The following is an 18,783-nucleotide window of genomic DNA, read 5'->3' on the forward strand; positions in this document are numbered from 1 at the left end:
ATGGATGTTTTGTTCGGTAAAGTTCATATTTATATCTAAAAATCTGAGTTTACATTGGCGCGTTATGTTCAGTAGTTCCAAAACATCCGGTGATTTTGCAGAGAGCTACATCAATTTTACAGAGATACTCGTAATAAACATTGATAAAATATACAAGTGTTATGCATGGAATTTTAGATCCACTTCTCCTTAATGCAACGTCTGTGTCAGATTTCAAAAAAACTTTACAGAAAAAGCACACCATGCTATAATCTGAGTAGAGCGCTCAGAGCCCATACAAATATCCGCCATGTTGTGTAGACAACATTCGTCAGGATTGCATTATAAATATTCACTTACCTTTGATGATCTTCATCAGAATGCACTCCCAGGAATCCCAGTTCCACAATAAATGTTTGTTTTGTTTGATAATGTCCATCATTTATGCCAAAATAGCTCCTTTTGTTAGTGCGTTCAGTCCAGTAATCCACATTCATAAAGCATGTTCACTAGTTTCAGACGAAAAGTCAAAAAAGCTCCGTTACAGTTAGTAGAAACACGTCAAACGATGTATAGAATCAATCTTTGGGATGTTTTTAACATAAGTCTTCAATAATGTTCCAATTGGACAATTCCTTTGTCTTCAGAAATTAAGTGGAACGTAGCTACCTTTCACGTGAGCGCGCGAGACTCAGCCTGTGGCACTCTGCCAGACCACTCACTCAAAGAGCCCTTACAAGCCCCTCCTTTAGAGTAGACGCATCAAACAAGTTTCTAAAGACTGTTGACATCTAGTGGAAGCCGTAGGAAGTGCAAAATGACCAATATCCCACTTTGTATTCGATAGGGGCTGAGTTCAAAAACTACAAACCTCAGATTTCCCACTTCCTGGTTGGATTTTTTTCTCAGGTTTTTGCCTGCCATATGAGATCTGTTATACTAACAGACATCATTCAAACAGTTTTAGAAACTTCAGAGTGTTTTCTATCCAAATATACTAATAATATGCATATTCTAGCTTTCATGGATGAGTAGCAGGCAGCTTAATTTGGGCACGCTTTTCATCCAAAATTCCCAATACTGCCCCCTACCGCAAAGAAGTTAACGTCACTGTTCTGGGAAACAAAAAAAATGTGTAGGCGAGAAATCACCTATCTCATTCATCTTCGCTGTGAGTGTGAAGCTGTTTGAAACACCTGAAACAAGGAGGGATGATGACATGTAATGTTTGACTGCAGACTGGAGCCAGACTCACAGACAGTGTTGTCTTATCGTTTCTGAGTTCCTTGAATTAACTAGATGCAGCAAACCAAGCAGCACTAAATACTACTATGCTAGCCTGGCATGTAGGCCTCCTCCACACACACACATGCACACATGACAAATCAGCAGAGATTTTGGCTGGCAGGGAAGGGTGGAGTCTTTGACAGCAACTGTTGAGAGATGTGGGAGGAAGGGAACACACAAACATACCTCCCTACCACAGAGAAATCTGTCACTGTGTTAACATATTAACTTGTTGGTCTGGTTCATCCAGACCAGTATTTCACTTTCACAACCACTGATGATGATGATGACTGGTGATTGGCTGACCTTTGTTTAGACTCCATTTTGCAAGATGGTGTGTATTGTGTAACCATGGAAACGTGAAGATACCTGTGTAACTTTGACTGAAATTCCACTTAATCTTCTTGCCGACTCTGAATAGCTCTACCCAAACCCCTGGACATGCACGTGCACCGATAGGGCTCTACCTGTGCAGAGCACGTGCCCCTTTGCCCTTACAGTCTCCAAAGTGCCCTTTTTGGTGGTGATATCATTCCCCCCTAGAGTGTTGTTTTTGAATTGTTCTCAACCCACTGCCTGCCTGCAAGTCGTCGTTAAATGATCATCTATGCTTCAGAACCAAAGACTGGCTCGTCTTGATTGACTCGTCATATCCAGATTAGTGACCAGAAATAACTTGTTTAATTTCTTCCAGTTTTGCCAGGCAAAATCAGAGTAGGCCTAAATGTATTATCCATATAAAAACCGTTTAGAAATCTACTACTGACTCATCTTCGCCAGAACAATATGGCTAACTGGCGATTTGATTGATAATGTTCATATTTCAGATAGGCCTAGTTTGGGTGGCTACTAGCGATGTCTAAAGACACACTGCTGTAACATCGCCCTGTCTTTAATATTATGGGATGGAGATGTAACATATTCTGGCGAATTTATTACGATATTTGTGAGGAAGAACAGGGCTACCCGGCTGGCAAGTAGCACTCTGCGAGTAGGCCTGCCCTACAAAGTGATGGCGTGGTGCAGACTGAACATGCGTTTCCATCCGATCCTGTAACCCCACTTCAACAAGTAGGTAGAATGATCGTGCTGGCTCTGGACTCCAGAGTAGTGACATGATATATCCCTAGTTGATGTCAGATGCTAACATGGATTACTTTCAGCTCCAAATGCAGGCGTAGAACGCAGTTTATTTCTGTAGCCTATCTTGCGTTTTGAAAATGCGTCACCTTTTATGGCTGTAATGTCAGACTAAATGCAGCAATTGTGAGCGCACGTTCGAGTGTGCGCATGTGTGTGCACGGGTGGTGTGCGCGGGTGGTCGCAAGTTTTATAGGCCTACGGTTTCTTTTTGGGGTTTCCAGGTCAAACGGTTTGACAACCACCGGGATACATGATAGTTGCAACAAATGGAGTTGGGTTGGATATTGGCTACAGTATTTCTTACAATATTCTATTATGACTGGAATTGTGCTGGTCGTTGTTAACAAGTGCAGCATTTATTCCAGTTCAAAATAGTTTAGCAAAATACTTTACTCATCAGATTGTGCTGATTTCCCCTCTGTTAGTAATTACTCAACAAGTCTGTGACAGCGGTTGCGGAAGAAACTAAATGTGTGTGCCCTTTTTTTGTTTGAGCACATGACCCCCATGCCCTGACAAAACAAGACTTTTGGATGAATATGTCACCCATTTCTATGGTCAAATCTATTGGATATCACGTCACTCAGTCAGTCCTCATTGCTACAAAATCTCCTCCACTAATTATAGACCTGACAGGGCAGACAAAAACCCATAGAAGTTATACGGATGTACGTCACAAAACTGCATATTATTACGAGTTAATCACTGATCAGGGTTTCCCGGTAGCCTCCCTCCTCTCTCCCTCCCCGAGCTACTCTGTGAGTCGGGGTGTTCAGCTGCGAGCGTGTGAGGGTGGGTGAAAAATGCGGCGGATCCGGCGTTCACTGACATTGCAGCCGTTCGCGCTCTCCTTCGTGGCAGCCGCTGCGCCAGAAGCAGACACCCACCCACTTGCTCACCTGCGAGCAAACAACGCAAAGAGCAGGTATTTCAACGACCTGTGGAGAAGGGAGTGGTTGGTTGGTAGTCACACAGTCAGACGTTGATGGGCTGTGGGCTTAAGGGTTTTAAACCTGTATTTCTGTAGTTAACCTCTCCATGACCATTGATAGGCCTCTATAGCACAGTTGTTATGCCCATATCTATTAAAAATATATATCTTATTTAAAATGGGCAAATTTTATGTTCATAATATGTGTGAAGGGTTGTGTCTAGTTGGGATACTGTTGCCCAACATATAGCCATTTTTATTGTCCAAATAAGCTTCTGCATAAACCTCAAATAGTGTTTCTGGTCAATTAAAGGCCACATAAAAAGACACATAAAACAAGACGTAAGAAATTGTGCTATTACTATTGGATGTGATAATTTTAATTTACTTTTCTGTGACGCTCAAATCCTTGCCTAGTCCTAGGTAAACTATGTGTGTGCGCGCGGAGCGGGCGCGGTTGCAGAAAGGGTGCGCTCTGGTCTGCTCTGCGTGCGAGAGAGGAGTGGTTTCTTGGCTCCCCAAGGAATGCAGGTAAATAATACGCACGAGAAGTTTCCATGACAACTTTTGATGTGGTGAGGTTTCCTATAGCAGTGCTTACGAAATAGAAATAGGGTTTCTCTTTCTCTTTAGATAACCCCTCAATCTCCTACTTTGAGTGCTGCTCATTGACACATCTAGAGGGACTCAATGAGGCCAGTTGCGTTCATTAGGATAACTAAAAGGATAAATTACCTAACAGCAAGCGTTTAGGGTTAGGATCCCAGGATAAGAGGAAAGTTAGTTGAAATGTTGTTGACAGTTACTGAACATGAACATCTACTGAACATCTTACATAATACTAAACATCTTACAAACCATCTATTTGGGGCTAAATTATTATATGAGAAGGACATGTGTCAGACAACAACTTGCTTAAGGAAAATGTCAACTTGCAGATAAAAAAATAACTGAGGGTATGTGTACCGACCACCTGAGTCATAGAGGAGACTGTTGTTTGCTTCTGATGACTACAACTTCTTGTAACTCTTTAAAAGTCACACCACCAGCATCTCCCACGCACTTGTTTAGCCCCTGCTCACCAAATCCATGGCAACCACTTGTTGAAGCCTCACTGCCCTTTGCTAAGAGATTGGATGGATTCTACCAGAAATCCTCCTTCCTAAATACATACCACCCCTACACGACCCTTACAACAACCTCACCAGAACCAACCCCCATCTGAATGCACAGGGTGCACAAGCTGGCACTTATCTAACTTCTGCCATACAGGGGCCCTTTATAAGGACGTTGTCCAATTACAGGCTATAGATCACTAAAGTAATGTTGTCAAACGTATAGGCCCATATTTGACCATTTAAAAAGTCCTAGGCTATACAGTTCCACCACTCATGTCAAAGAATTGGAGCAACAAAATGTTCTCTCCACACACAATTTATTAACGTTTCTCTTTATCTTTCTAATTTTGGAATAAACCATGTTTTTCAACTATCCAAATGCTTGGAGCAAATTAATATTCCGAGGTGTGCATGTGGTTATGGGCCAGGGCTAGTGTAGTGGCGGCCAATTTACGTGCTTCATGTCCAGTTTCACAGCCCTAAATTGCCAGGGAAACGACAGGCCATGTTGGTAGAGCTGGTTCCTGAATTTCAGATTGTCATAGAGGGAAAGAGAGGGAAAGAGAGGGAGAGAGAGAGAGAGAGAGAGAGATGTAAAACACCAAATAATGAAAACTCGCTAATTATCAAAATCCAGAAAAGAGACCTTAAATTCTCCAACCAACTAAAAGGAGGCGATTCCCAAACCTTCCAAAACAAAGCCATCACCTACAGAGAAATTAACCTGGAGAAGAGCCCCCTAAACAAGCTGGTCCTGGGGCTCTGTTCACAAACACAAACAAACCCCACAGAGCCCCAGGACAGCAACACAATTAGACCCAACCAAATCATGAGAAAACAGAAAGATAATTACTTGACACATAGGAAATAATTTACAAAAAAACAGAGCAAACTAGAATGCTATTTGGCCCAAAACAGAGAGTACACAGTGGCAGAATACCTGACGACTGTGACTGACCCAAAATTAAGGAAATCTTTGACTATGTACAGATCAATGAGCATATCCTTGCTATTGAGAAAGGCCACCTAAGGCAGACCTGGCTCTGAAGAGAAGACAGGCTATGTGCCCGCTGCCCACAAAATTAGGCGGAAACTGAGCTGCCCTTCCTAACCTCCTGCCAAATATATGACCATATTAGAGACACATATTTCACAGACCCACAAAGAATTCGAAAACAAATCCAATTTTGATAAACTCCCATATCCATTGGGTGAAATACCACAGTGTGCAATCACAGCTGCAATATTTGTGATCTGTTGCCACAAGAAAAGGGCAACCAGTGAAGAACAAACACCATAGTAAATACAGCCTATATTTATGTTGATTTATTTTACCTTTTGTACTTGAACTATTTGCACATCATTACAACACTGTATATAGACATATGACATTTGAAATGCCTATTATTTTGAAACTTTTGTGAGTGTAATGTTTACTGTAAATTTGATCTATTTCAGTTGCTTTGGCAATGTAAACAAATGTTTCCCATGCCAATATAGCCCCTTAAATTGAATTGAGAGAGAGACAGAGCGAAAGAGGGTGTAGGGCCTACTCTCCCCCCTTCAACGCACTCCACTCATCTCTTCCCCTAGCTTCTCTCCCATCCTCCCCTCCCCTCTACTCTGCGATTAGCCTGCGCAGGCTCTTCAATTTCCATGAGAATTGCGACAGGCGGTGAAAGGGTTAAGCCTGAGCCGGAGAAAAGGGGGCGACGAAGCCCCCCGAATGCAACGCTAATTTTCTGCTCCGCGGGGGAGCGAGAGAAAGGGAACAAAGCTCTCTGGGGGAGTCTGCGAAGACTCCGCGGCTTTACTATGTGCACCTGCGAGCTCAAAAGCTACTGACAATGTGCCTCCGAAACGGACAATTACGAGCGGGCCAGCCACCCGCTTTATCTCAGGAGAGGGGAGCGAGGGGGGTTTAAAAGAAGAAGTAAATGATCGACCCTAAATCACTCTACACCACTCCCCCTTCTCCTCGCGCCTCTCCTGCACCCCGGACGCCTCTGTTCTTCTACCATCTCCCAAAACTTTTTGTCTGACTCCCTCGAAAGTTGTATTTTAAGCATCCCCAAGCATAACTGTGTCCACCTGTGGTGCCACTGTTTAAACGTAAACCCAGCTCGTTTTGATTGAGCGCGTGATGTCAGGCCTGCGATTGTTATTTTGTGTAATGATTTCCGCGGACAGATGAGGTAGAACTCAAACAGCTGAGCTGCCATAGCTGAATAGGAGCAAATGAAAACTGTGTTGTAAAACATTAGCAGTCACCTTTATAACAAAAGCATAAAAACGTAGGTCCATTGGCTTGCTTTAACTATTGGATTAAGTTAGTATCCCGCACTTGAATTTATTTAAGCCTGTATTATGCCATTTATTTCTGAACTTTGCCCGACAAAATAGGACATCTCAATCGAAATATAAATCCGGCTTCTAAAGATTCCCATATCAAAACCTTCTTTGAATCGACCTCTCAATCTGACGTGTGTAGTCTGTGTATTATGCCAACTGGCACAATTTAAATCTATTCTGTGTCAGACATTTCCCATATAGAATAGCCTATGGTGCGTTATCGTTGTGAAAAGACTCAATTGGAAAAAAACGGAATAGGCCTACAAGAGTGCAGTGAACAATGTAATATAGCTTAGAAAATAAGTAATGGCAGAATGTTCCAAGACACTGCTGAAAGCCTGCAACAAGAAATATTTGTAGACCAGAGTTGTAATTTTTATTAATACTTGTCATCCTTGCCACATGTGAACATGAGTTTAAAAAAAATGTAAAACCTTAGTATCAGGGCCTTAAAAATATCTATACACATCAAGTTGCAAGCCTTTTTCCTCACTATACACACACAGGATTGACCTAAATAAAAAACTAAAACAGAATAAAGTTCAGTTTAACACACTTGGATTGCAATGTAAACAGTGTTTAATTATTTAAATGAACCCTACCTCGACTTATAAAAGTTATTAGGTACTAATTTCAATTTCAATGCAACCAAGTTCATGTTTGTATTGCACAATACTAGGAGACTGTCAAAACATGACAAGTTCTATCAAACAGACATTTTTACTATATATAAAAAAAACTTTAAGCAGCACTGGTCGACTAAATTATCAGAAATGTGGGTTAGCAGGGGCTGTCAAATGAAGGAATGTTAACCATCACCCCCTAAGTCTTGTTCAAGCAACTTGAGATTATTCTACAAAAGGAGTTTATAGGAAAATGTTACACGGTATCTGAAAATACCTCAAGCAGACAACTGACAGCTCAAATACAAAACATGAGAAGTTGGATAACAGAAGTTTATTGTAAAATAAAATTAAGTGTATTCTCCACTGTTAGTTGCCCAGGCAGTGTGTCATAACAGTGCTTGGTTGAACAAGTCTAATGAGTAGAAATCCATACACAGTTGCCAAACTAGAGAACATTATTAACATGTATTTGGTAAAAAACATCTAGCTAAAACTTTGAGCTGAAGTAAACGGAATGGAATGCAGAATTTGTATAACAGTTAAGAGTGTTCTATGAACAAAGTTTAAATGCAGAATACAGTGCGTATTTGAACAGTAAGCAGTATAGCAACTTAGGACTTTGCCAGCAGCGTAACTCCAAACATTTACAAAAAAAAGGGTCAAAATAGTTGACTAACAAACAATAATATGGTTCATTAAAACTCATTGCAGGAACAAGGCGTAATGTTAACTTTAAACCATGCTGTTATGTTAAACATTTTATACTCAAACTAAACTAAAATGCATTGGTATGTGGTTTGGACAGTTGCAGCTACTAAACAGGAGTTAAAATAATTTCATGTACTGTTTTCTATTGTATTCAGTGAACTCATGAGATTGGACAACAGACTATACCATGTCATCCTATGGGATCGGATTGGCTTTAAAAACAAGAGCACATAACAAAGAGGCCATACATACATATAAAAAAATAAGTCACTTCATTCAAGTTATGTGCATTTCTCCATCTAGTTCACGTCACTAGTAGGCATCTAGTTGATTTGAGATGATCCGTTCTGAGAGAGGCCCCATTGGGCCACACACACCCCCAGTTCTGGAATCAGAATCTTTTCAAGCCTTGTGGCAGGTCATGTGATTTGTATGTCACTGGCCTTTGGAGGACCTTGATTGGCTAACCCAGTTCCCAGTGTGTTGTGTTCCTGTGGTGGGGCCCCTCCATTGTGGGTTTTGTGCTTGCATCCCAAATGGCATCCTATTCCCTTTATAGTGCACTACTTCTGACCAGGGCCCACAGTGCTCAGATCCTAATTTATGCATGATGGGTAATAGGGTGCCATTTGAGAGAAGTCGTGTCTCCATCCCGGTTGGTTTAGGTCGTGATGATTACCCATCAACCCAAGGGGCAAACGCTACCGTGCCAGTAGGAGAATACAATGGAATGTTGTGAACATTATGGAGTCTTGAAACATACATAGAGCCTTGGAGTTTCTGAACCAAGATTGTGGATGTCAAGGTCAGTTTTGTCAAAGAGAAAAAAAATATAATATGTACACAAACAAACATTGTCATCATGGAGAGAAGTAAAGATCGTATGTACAATACAGCAGTCCTTCATAGTTCAAAGAGAAGGGACAGGTCTCCATCCAAACAGTGGATGGGAGAATGAACAAACCACCCAGTCTTGGGACGGGATGGGGTGGACGAAGGGATTCTATTTAAAATTGCAGAGGTAGAAAAATAACCTTTCCTATAAAGTCACTGCTGTTTTTAATGCAACACGGAACCATAATGAGTGTGTCTAAGGCTGTGGTGTTCAGTTCCGGGGGTGCGTTTTAACTTGTGTCCGGGCACACCCAACATCAGTCCCAGTCACTACCCCCACTGGTCCCTAGATATGACTGAGGGGAACGGTCCCACTGAGATAGTGTTGCTGGACACTGTAGCCTCCTCTCTGGGCGGCCGGGTCACTGGCGTCCCCACCGGGGATGTACATACTGATCATATCTCTCAGGTCCCCTTGGAGAGGCCCGCGGTGGTGGTTAGGTCCACCAGTCGGGGAGTGTGATACTGGCTCTGCCTTCACCATGGACATGACTGGGCTGGGCTGCTGGGTGCTGCTGCTGTAGGACATGGGGCTGGGGAGGCGAGATGGGTACAGTTAGCGACTGGACAATATCAATGTTAAGCCATGCAATGTCAAAATGTGACATGCTAGTGTGAAATGCTATGGTGTGACATTTTTGGGTCATGCAACTGAAGTCACAATTCAGGTAGAATTGTAGCATATATTGAACAACCCATTACACTATTCTATGCATCTGAAATTTTCAAATAAACTTCAATAGCACTATTCATTACATAAAATAATCTCAAAGCGCTTTCAAGCAACAACAAAAACTATTTAGAAAGCATTCATCGGCTGGAAGGTTCTGTAACATTGCACCCTTTTGAAATAGCCTCAAACTGGTGTAATTTGCAGGTCAGTGAGTTTCATTTTAAATAGTTGTTTTGTAATAAAAGGGCATATTGATTGAAAGACCAACTCATCTGAATAAATATGATTATGATGCTTAACAGACTTGATTGATGTGACCAACATGAAAGAACTGCCAGTCCCCCGAAGGGAGAGCCCTATACACGTGATGGAATTCACCATGTTTACAAAAGGCATGGGGCTTGGGCGTGGGGCTGGGGACAGCTAGGGCAGGCCCAGACTGGTTAGGCCACCAACATGACTACCGCACTGTAAAGTGAACGATAGATATTCTCCTTTAGGTTCACTACAGCTAATCAGAATTCTGTTCTTCAGGCGAGAACATTTTAAAATATACTTTTGTGTTATAATTTCTCTAGAAGAGGCCTGGAAGGCGGCATTGAAGCGGACTAGAGGATTGAGGGTGAAGGCCCACACAAAGCTTTCACATAGTGGGCCTCTTCACATGTTCATTCCAACGGCCTGAAAACAAGTAAACAACCTATATTAAACTCATACGAATAACCTTTTAAATATTGAGTAAAGTTCTTAAGCCAAAAGGTAGCATATTGTAACTAATTATTACAATTACAGTTCTAACTTACGAGTTTTAGGCCTACACAGGTTCTTTGGCAAAATAATCTAAATTATAATATCATAAAATATGTGCAGTAGATTTATCATTTCTGAAACAAAAAAAAAAGCCATCTTCGAGAAAATATATAATTTGCAAAAAGAAAACAAAAGTTTTGGCTCTGTGCTGAGTGGGTGACAGTTGTCGAGAGTCATGACACTGGTAATAATGAATCATCCTTTGACAGGCTAGCAGATCCAGTTTGGCAACTAACAGATGATCAGATCCACTTGTGCGAGTGTGTTGAAGTGTTTGCCCATGGGAATATTGACTATTGTAACTCAACTAATTAGATGGGATAAACAATTAAAGACCATTATTCTAATTGTCGAATAGATTTTAAAACCATAACGAAATAGGATAGGTAAAGACTACAAATATTGAAATAGGCCTAGTGCAATTGACAAAGCAGTAAAAAGGAAATGTTAAAGGGTTTAATAATTGATCTTGGCTTTCAGAATATCAGCCACAACGTATTATTGTGTTGTTGTAATTAGGCCTAATGTAGCCTATACCGATACCATTTAAACAATTGTATTAAACAATTGGTTTTAATGATTAGGACATTGATTCTTCATCTTCAATAGCCTTCCACTGTTTGACTTCGAGAAAGTGAGTGCCTGGTTATCATTACAGATAACCATGCACTCGTTATCATTACTGATATCAAATCTTCCATTCAGATGATACTTTAGAGGCCATTTAAAGCAGGATACAAACTTTCAAGCAAGTGTTGAAGTAGACCAAGGTTTACGAGGGGGATCTCTTCAAGCTTACAATACTGAATAGACCAAATAATCTAATGAAAACTGCTCAATTTAGTGGAGCTGACGGGCATAATAGAAAAACAAGTACAAGCATCAACCTTTTAATTTAAAATCTTTTTTTTTTTTTTTACCCAAACAGGAATTACGTGTAGTCTAGGCGCATGTAACGCTACATACCCCTCGAGTCATTTACAAGAACATGTGGAAGAATGGAACAGAACATATCCTACCTGTAGGTGTTGGCTCCATTCATATACGTCTGTGCTGCAGTCATGGCCTGGGGATACTGGAGCGCGGACAGGTCATAGCGGTGCAGCTGCTGAGTGTAGCCGAGGGCCTCGTTCTGCATCCCAGCGTAACCTCCCGCCGGGCCCCACCCGTAGCTCTCCATTCTGGCGCTCCCACCTTGGCCCTGCGCGGCCGCTGCAGCCAGCAGGTTCCCGGCGGAGAGAGGGTACTTCGCCATCTGGTTGTCCTTTTTGAGCAGGGGCTTGGTCTTGCGCCGTGGCTTGTACTTGTAGTCGGGATAATCCTTCATGTGCACTGCCCTGAGGCGCTTGGCTTCGTCGATGAACGGCCGCTTCTCGGCGTCGGTCAGCAGCTTCCACTCCGCGCCAAGCCGCTTGCTGATCTCAGAATTGTGCATCTTGGGGTTCTCCTGGGCCATCTTGCGGCGCTGGCCCCTGGACCACACCATGAAGGCATTCATGGGCCTTTTGACCTTGTCCATTGGGTCCCCGCCCGGAGGGCACACGGATTTGGACCCCAGGTGAGAGTTGCCAATGTTTCCAGTAACCGGGGACATGCCCTGGGCCGTTTGGTGGTGGTGGTGCTGCTGCTGCTGTTGTTGTTGTTGCCCAGAAGGCTTCAGCTCGTGTTCCATCATGCTATACATTGTTTGGAACTTTGAAAGTGTCTCAGTTCAAAATGAATCAAATTTAAAAATGGATAACTAAACAGTCACAGCCTCTGTCGCCTGTTAAAGGCGAAGCCGAACGCACCAAGTGTTCCTAATTAACTAATAAAAACACAGAAGACACACCCGCTTCGAACCACAGGGATTAAATTACGAGTTGGTGTGTAACGTGGTCATTACCTCAATCATGGGAGAGAAAAGTAAACTCGAAATGTTTGCGCTGTTTTAAAAACAAACAAACAGTCCTTCAGTCAGCAGTTGCAGACAACCACTTGTAGCGCTTCGATTCTCTCAAACTGAAGAGACCTGCGCGATGACAAAAAGTTCTTCCCTTTCACTCGTCGGGTTTTTCCGAGATAATTGTATTCCAAGAGTCGGGACCAATCCCTGGGCGCGATGGGCTTCCGCCGTGCGCGCGCTCATTTGCATCACCATAGGTGGGTCCGGCGCGAGCTGCATGTGCTGGAAGAGCGGGCACTTGTTGATGAGCAAAAGAAAGCGTGTGAGAAAGACCGTGTGCTTTTCAATGAGAAGACGGAATAATCCCGATACACCCATTTAAAAGTGTGTTTTTAGCTCCAATTATTATAATGAAACGTTTAAAAATCATTCGATGGCATTGGTAGTTTGGCACACAGCGTGCGCATGGATCGGGGTGTATAAAATTGGTCTACTTGCTGTGCTTCCATTATTAAGAGTAAAACACATAACATGTAAACGTATTATAAAACATTAATATATTTTAACACATTTAATCGATGGATTTCTTTCATGATAATGTCAAGACAATTTTAAGGCTATTGAATAGAAGGCTACTTCAGTTGCACTTGTAACCACAACAACAAAGTCCACAACAACAGCAAAATAATTTTACCAAACGAATCGACACAGGGTGTTGTGTCAGAGTGTGTCTGCTGATTTTCTAGACGTCTGACCTCGTTCAAACGATTGTTAGCCTATAAAGACGTTTGCGGCTTCTTTACATGGTATTGATACGATTACAATGGTGCAAAGAATTCCCGTGGGGTTCCATGAGAATGAGGTCTGTTGGTTCAGCCAAATAGACGCTTTTCTAATGCTGGAGATCCAATAGAATACCGGTAGGTCAATGTTTCCCAAACCGACCAGGGGCATTCTGGCTCTCTATCAACCCAGTACCTAACTTCATTCTTCCTTTCATACTATTCTTTTTGAAAGGAAAAAGACCAGTCATCATTCAAGTGATGTCTAGCAGATAGATAGGGCTTTGCTCCTCTCCAAGCTCCATCAAAGGTCAGATAAGGACAAATCATTTCCCACAGGGCACAGAAGTCAATTCAACATATATTCCAAGTTAGTTCAACTTAATTTCAACATGGAAACAAAGTTAATTCAAACAGTGTGTGCCCAGCTGGTTGGAATCACTTGATATCATACAAGTGGAAATCTTTGTATAATATATACAGACAATGTATACATAATAAATTGATTCTTTCATTTTATTAATATGTTCAAGGCACTTTTAAAGTGATTTTCATTTGGCTACTTTGAAACAGGTAATGGTGTGGTCAGGTCACGATAACGTCTTTAGTTGCTCTCTGAGGTGTCTAGCATGCAGGTGACACACAGATGTGTGTGTGTGTGTGTGTGTGACACTAGCTTTGGCCCATGGGAAGTTTCCAGGCCAGCTCTCAGGTTAGAAATGAGCCCCCCACCCTCCCAAAAGGTGAGCCAGTTTCTGTGAGAGTGACCTGTTTGACACCTGACTGACAGACATTATAAATCTCTCTCTCTCTCCCTCTCTCGCTCTGTCTCGCTGTGTTTGGGTCTCAGTGTGTGCTTGAGGGGCAGGTGTGTTAAAGGGTGTTTTGGGTAGCAGGTGTGTGTAAGTGTGTGAGAGGGAGAAAGTGTGTTAGATGCAAATCTTTGTCACATAAGAGTGTGTGTTTCTGTGTGTGTGTGTGTGTGTGTGTGTGTGTGTTCTGTATAGGGATATAGAGTGCAGGTGTGCTGAGTGGGACAGTTTCTTAGAGAGACATCTGACTGACAAGATAAAACCGATTCTGTGAAAGTGACCTGGTTGACACCTGATTGACACACATTATAAATCTCTCTGTCAATTCAATTTCAATTTAAGGGCTTTATTGGCATGGGAAACATATGTTAACATTGCCAAAGCAAGTGAACTAGATAATAAACAAAAGTTAACAATAAACATTACACTCACAAAAGTTCCAAAAGAATAAAGACATTACAAATGTCATATTATCTACAAATAGATGAAGTACAAAAGGGAAAATAAATCAACTTAAACATGGGTTGTATTTACAATTGTGTTTGTTCTTCACTGGTTGCCCTTGTGTCTCTCAATTCAATTTCAATTTAAGGACTTTATTGGCATGGGAAACATATGTCAACATTGCCAAAGCAAGTGAAGTAGATAATAAACAAAAGTGAACAGTAAACATTACACTCACAGAAGTTCCAAAATAATAAACACATTTCAAATCTCTCTCTCTCCCCCTCTCTCTCTGTCTCGCTGTGTTTGGGTCTCTGTGTGCTTGAGGGGCAGGTGCATTGAAGGGTGTTTTGCATCACAGGTGTGTGTAAGTGTGTGAGAGGGAGAAAGTGTGTTAGATGCAGGTGTTAGATGCAGGTGTTTGTCATGTAAGAGTGTGGTGTTTGTGTATGTTCTGTTTAGGCTCCTAGAGTGCAGGTGTGCTGAGTGGGGGAGAAAAGCCTTAGAGAGTGTGTGCATGTGTGTGTATGTATGTGTTTGCGTGTGTGTGAGAGAAAGTGTGTGTGTGTGAGCATGTGTGTGTTTTCTGGTGAGGCCAGGTGTTGGTCTCGGTTGGTGACTGACAGTAACGCCCAGACACCAATCAAACCAGGGATTGTGGGGCTCCACTCTGCCGTTTCCGTTTCCAAGACAACCCCCTTTGGAATCTTTTCCAACACTCCCTCCCTTTCTCCTCTCTCCTCCCTTCACTCTCTCTCTCTCTCTCTTATTTTACATTCAGTTTTGCAGTCTATTTTTTTTCTTGTTTTTTCCCTTTTTCTTCTACAAAAACAACTCTCTTACTCAGGACCTCTGCCCCAGTCTCTCTCTCTCTCTCTCTCTCTCTCTCATACACACACACACACACACACACACACACACACACACACACACACACACACACACACACACACACACACACACACACACACACACACACACACACACACACACACACATACAAGCACACACACACACACACATACAAGCACACACACAACACACACACACACACACACACACACATACAAACACACACACACACACACAACACACACACACACACACACACACACACACACACACACACACACACACACACACACACACACTCTCTCTCCTTCTCTCATACACACACACACACACACACACACACACTCTCTCTCTCTCTCTTTCCCCCCTCTCTCTCCCTACACACATTCACATATATATACCAGCCACCACTTTGCCACTCTTTGTCAATGTTAAAATCCTGTTTCCAAGTCCTTGAAAGTTTAAATCCGCAGCAGCAAGTTGCAACAAGGTTTTCCATTCCTACTGCTTGACAAAAGCCCAGCCACTCACACCATTGTCCGGGGCTTTCCTTAAATACTAATGGACTGATGCGGCAGCACCTGTGCTATTGTACTGTCTGTTTACTATTAGAGCTTACTAATCACTTAAATGTGGGGTTCGTTCACATTTCTACACGTGCCTTGGGATATGAGTATAGACTACACGGCCTATATTCTGTCTGTGACCGTTGTTGTTGGGAAATCAAAGACGAATCTGAAATAAATAGGATCACATTTCTGAGTGATTTCTGTCATGATTTTAGTGGTTTGTAGTAGAGGTCTTCTCGAGTCCAAAAAGTTGGACCCGGAACCGAACAGACCTGAGAATAATCAGACCCAAACCAGAATAGACTCGGCGACAACCAGACCTAGACCCCACTCGTACCCTAATGAGTCCGTGTCTAGACCAGAACCGATTGGACCCAAGTTGCTCTTCTGGTTAACAAATTGGCCCTTATATGTTGGCTGGGCTTTCTATAAGTAAATTAAAATCCCCCTTTAGCGTAAAATGAATATGTATACAGTACGAGTAAAAAGTTTGGACACACCTACTCATTCTGGGCTTTTTCTTTATTTTTACTGTTTTTTACATTGTAGAAAAATAGTGAAGACATCAAAGTTATGAAATAATTCATATGGAATCATGTAGTAACCAAAAAATGTGTTAAACAAATCAAAACATATTTTATATTTTAGTTTCTTCAAAGTAGCCACCCTTTGCCTCGATAACAGCTTTGAACACGCTTGGCATTCTCTCAACCAGCTTCACCTGGAATGCTTTTTCAACAGTCTTGAAATTGTTCCCACATATGGTGAGCACTTGTTGGCTGCTTTTCCTTCACTCTGCGATCCAACTCAATCCCAAACCATCTCAATTGGGTTGAGGTCGGGTGATCAATTCAAATCAAACTTTATTTGTCACATGCACTGAATACAACAAGTGTAGACCTTACCCTGAAATGCTTACTTACAAGCCCTTAACCAACAGTGCAGTTCAAGAAGAGATAAGAAAATATTTACCAAATACACTAAAGTAAAAAATAGTAACACAATAACATAACAATAATGAGGCTATATACAGGGGGTACCGGTACCGAGTCAGTGTGCGGGGGTACAGGTTAGTTGGGGTAATTTGTACATGTAGGTAGGGGCGAAGTGACTATGAATAGATAATAAACCGCGAGTAGCAGCAGTGTACAAAACAAATGGGGGGGGTCAGCAGTCTTATGGCTTGGGGGTAGAAGTTGTTAAGGAGTTTTGGTCTTAGACTTGGCTCTCCGGTTGCGCTTGCCATGCGGTAATAGAGAATACAGTCTATGAGTTGTGTGACTAGAGCCTCTGACAATTTTATGGGCTTTCCTCTGACACGCCTATTATATAGGTCCTGGATTGCAGGAAGCTTGGCCCCAGTGATGTACTGGGCAGATGCCGAGCAGTTGCCATACAAGGCGGTGATGCAACTGGTCAGGATGCTCTCGATGGAGCAGCTGTAGAACTTTTTGAGAATCTGGGGACCCATGCCAAATCTCCTAAGGGGGAAAAGGTTTTGTCATGCCCTCTTCACGACTGTCTTGGTGTGTTTGGACCATGATAGTTCGTTGGTGATATGAACACCAAAGAAGTTGAATCTCTCGACCTGCTCCACTACAGCCCGTTAATGTTAATGGGGGCCTGTTCGGCCAGCCTTTTCCTGTAGTCCACGATTAGCTCTTTTGTCTTGCTCACATTGAGGGAGAAGTTGTTGCCCTGGCACCACAATGTTCAGGTTCTCTAAACTCCTCCCTAGAGGCTGTCTCATCACTGTCGGTGATCAGACCTACCACTGGTGTGTCGCCAGCAAACTTAATGATGGTGTTGGAGTCGTGTTTGGCCATGCAGTCGTGGGTGAACAGGGAGTACAGGAAGGGACTAAGTACACACCCCTGAGGGGCCCCAGTGTTGAGGATCAGCGTGGCAGACGAGTTGTTGCCTACCATTACCACCTGGGGGCGGCCCGTCAGGAAGTCCAGGATCCAGTTGCAGAGGGAGGTGTTTAGTCCCAGGGTCCTTAGCTTAGTGATGAGCTTCGTGGGCACTGTGGTGTTGAACGCTGAGCTGTAGTCAATGAACAGCATTCTTACATAGGTATTCCTTTTGTCCACGTGGGAAAGGGCAGTGTGGAGTGCGATTGAGATTGCATCATCTTTGGATCTGTTTGGGGGGTATGGTAGATAGGGTTTCTGGGATGATGGTGTTGATGTGAGCCATGACCAGCCTTTCAAAGCACTTCATGGCTACAGACGTGAGTGGTAGTCATTTAGGCAGGTTACCTTAGTGTTCTTGGGCACAGGGACTATGGTGGACTGCTTAAAACATGTTGGTATTACAGACTCGGCCAGGGAGAGGTTGAAAATGTCAGCGAAGACACCTGCTAGTTGGTCCGCGCATGCTCACAGTACATGTCCTGGTAATCCATCTGGCCCTGCGGCCTTGTGAATGTTGACCTGTCTAAAGGTCTTACTCACAAGTTCTGGGACACTGTAAAGTCCATGGAGAATAAGAGCACCACCTCCCAGCTGCCCACTGCACTGAGGCTAGGAAACACTGTCACAACTGATAAATAAATTCTCGATAATCGAGAATTTCAATAAGCATTTATCTACGGCTGGCCATGCCTTCCACCTGGCTACCACTACCCTGGCCAACAGCTCTGCACACCCCGCAGCAACTTGCCCAAGCCTCCCCACTTCTCCTTCACCCAAATCCAGATAGCTGATGTTCTGAAAGAGCTGCAAAATCTGAACCACTACAAATCAGCTGGGCTAGACAATTTGGACCCTGTCTATCTAAAATTATCAGCCTCAATTGTTGCAACCCCTATTACTAGCCTGTTCAACCTTTCTTTCGTATCGTCTGAGATCGCTAAAGATAGGAAAGCTGCTGCGGTCATCCCCCTCTTCAAAGGGGGAGACACTCTAGACCCAAAC

The 18,783-nt window shown here is 42.8% G+C and overlaps 1 protein-coding gene across 1 annotated transcript; it reads right to left on the minus strand.

The window, feature by feature from the left end:
* Positions 1 to 7,172: 7,172 nt before the first annotated feature.
* On the minus strand, positions 7,173 to 12,560 carry LOC112259750 (transcription factor Sox-19b). The gene is made up of 2 exons (XM_024434377.2): positions 11,541 to 12,560; positions 7,173 to 9,571 (listed from the first exon to the last, which is right to left on the minus strand). The coding sequence occupies exons 1-2, from the start codon at positions 12,203 to 12,205 to the stop codon at positions 9,325 to 9,327; spliced, it is 912 nt and encodes a 303-aa protein (XP_024290145.1). The 5' UTR covers positions 12,206 to 12,560; the 3' UTR covers positions 7,173 to 9,324.
* Positions 12,561 to 18,783: the final 6,223 nt, after the last annotated feature.

This window comes from Oncorhynchus tshawytscha, linkage group LG10, assembly GCF_018296145.1.
Source record: "Oncorhynchus tshawytscha isolate Ot180627B linkage group LG10, Otsh_v2.0, whole genome shotgun sequence".
Taxonomy (NCBI): Eukaryota; Metazoa; Chordata; class Actinopteri; order Salmoniformes; family Salmonidae; genus Oncorhynchus; species Oncorhynchus tshawytscha.